This window comes from Bison bison, unplaced genomic scaffold (genome assembly GCF_000754665.1).
Source record: "Bison bison bison isolate TAMUID 2011002044 unplaced genomic scaffold, Bison_UMD1.0 scf7180017864472, whole genome shotgun sequence".
Taxonomy (NCBI): Eukaryota; Metazoa; Chordata; class Mammalia; order Artiodactyla; family Bovidae; genus Bison; species Bison bison.
In genome coordinates, this window is record NW_011495033.1 from 1,278,880 (window position 1) to 1,280,672 (window position 1,793).

Sequence of the window (1,793 nt, forward strand, 5' to 3'; positions counted from 1 at the left end):
TGGCCACTGCAAGCAGAATAAGCCGTGCTCTGCAGACACAGGCAGCTGCGAGGCCTGCAAGCCGGGCTGGAACGGGACCCAGTGCCACCAGCCCTGCCCTCCTGGCACCTTTGGCGAGAACTGTAGCCAGCAGTGCCCCCACTGCCGGCTTGGAGAGGCCTGTCAGCCAGACACCGGTCACTGTCAGCGCTGTGAGCCTGGCTGGCGGGGGCCCAGGTGAGGGGCCAGCTGCTCAGGGAGAGGTATACCTTCCTTCTAAATGCTTGCCCCAGCTGCTCCCTCTTGGAAAGCTGCCCCCTCTTCCAAGCATATAGTCACACAACCCCATGGGGCCCACCTCTGGGTGAAAACTAAGGCAGGAAACATGGGTGATGATGGGGCCCTGGGCAGGCCCCCCACTACTCAGGCTTCCCACCCTTATCTCCCTCCAGGGATCTATAGTCTGTCACCTATTGGGTCTGACCTCAGATTCAAGGCCCTGCTTGCACCTGAGCTTCACTGCTGAATGTGTAGACGCTTGGGTCTCTAAATCTAGAAGTATGGGGGAAGATAGGTGGGGCCCTGGGGGGGAGGTCAGGCTGGCCTTGCTCTCCATTCTGAGTCTCCCCTCACCTCAGGTGTGAAGACCCCTGCCTGATTGGCACCTTTGGGGAGGGTTGCGGCTCTACCTGCCCCACCTGTGTCCAGGGGGCCTGTGATGCTGTGACAGGGGAGTGTGTCTGCAACGCTGGCTACTGGGGGCCCAGGTGAGGACTGGGAGGAGGAGGGGCCTAGGTCAGGCCTCTGTGCAGTCTGCTCCCTAAACTTCCCTGCCTGGGCTTCTCCACCGCCCACCCAGCATACTCATAACTAGGAAGGTATTCCTCTGGTTGTGGGGTCTGCATCTTCCAAAGGGGGCTCAGTAGTAGAAGTAGAACCAGCTCAGTCGTGTCTGACTCTGTGTGACCCCATGGACTGTATGTAGCCTGCCAGACCCCTCTGTCCATGGGATTTCCCAGGCAAGAACACTAGAGCAGGTTGCCATTTCCGTCTCCAAGGGATCTTCCCAACCCAGGGATCTCCTGAACCTCCTGCCTTGGCAGCAGATTCTTTGCCACTGAGCCACCTGGGGATGTCAGTGTCGCCAATGTCAGGTTCTCCCACCTGTGGGACAGAAGAGAGTATTAACTGGCAGAGATTTCATTTTACAGAGGAGAGGACCCAGGCCCAGAGAGTTAGGGCGGGGCTGGGCCTTGCCCAGACCTCTAAACTCGAGGAAGTCTGGATTCCACTGGCATCCTGCTTATTTCAATGATAGCGCCAAGTGGACATGGAATGAAGATCGTGAGAGGTGGACCCTGCCTGAGGCTTGCACCCTGGGGGGCCTGGGAGCCAGGGGGCAGTTTGTGGATGGTCTCTCTGGAAGATGGGCTTAGGAGCTAAGGGATTATTTTAAACACTGCCAGGGGTGGGGTGCTTAGAATGTGGCTCAGAGGTCAGAGGAGTCTGGCTGGGCATCCTTCAGGGGAAGTCTGTGTGGCAGGGGATGGGGAGCAGTGCCCAGAAATCTACCTTCCCCTGCCCACCTCTATGCCTTCTCAGCCAGCCTCCCGCTTATCTCCCCTGTCCCCCCAAAGCTGCAATACTTCGTGTCCATCTGGCTTCCATGGAAACAACTGCTCTGTTCCCTGCGAATGTCCAGAGGGAAACTGCGACCCTGTCTCTGGGGCCTGCCAGCTGGGTAAGCTGGAACAAAGAGTACAGGGTGAAGTAGCTGGGGGAAGGGTGGCCTTTTTTTTTTTTCGGCTGTACTG

At 58.1% G+C, this 1,793-nt stretch overlaps 1 protein-coding gene across 1 annotated transcript in view; it reads left to right on the forward strand.

Annotated features, from left to right (window-relative positions):
- Window positions 1-1,793, forward strand: part of SCARF1 (scavenger receptor class F, member 1) — an 11,289-nt gene that overhangs the window by 4,627 nt on the left and 4,869 nt on the right. The window contains exons 4-6 of the mRNA XM_010861667.1: window positions 1-216; window positions 618-746; window positions 1,617-1,720. Of these exons, the coding sequence (XP_010859969.1) occupies window positions 1-216; window positions 618-746; window positions 1,617-1,720 (449 nt within the window). The remainder of the gene's footprint in view (window positions 217-617; window positions 747-1,616; window positions 1,721-1,793) is intronic.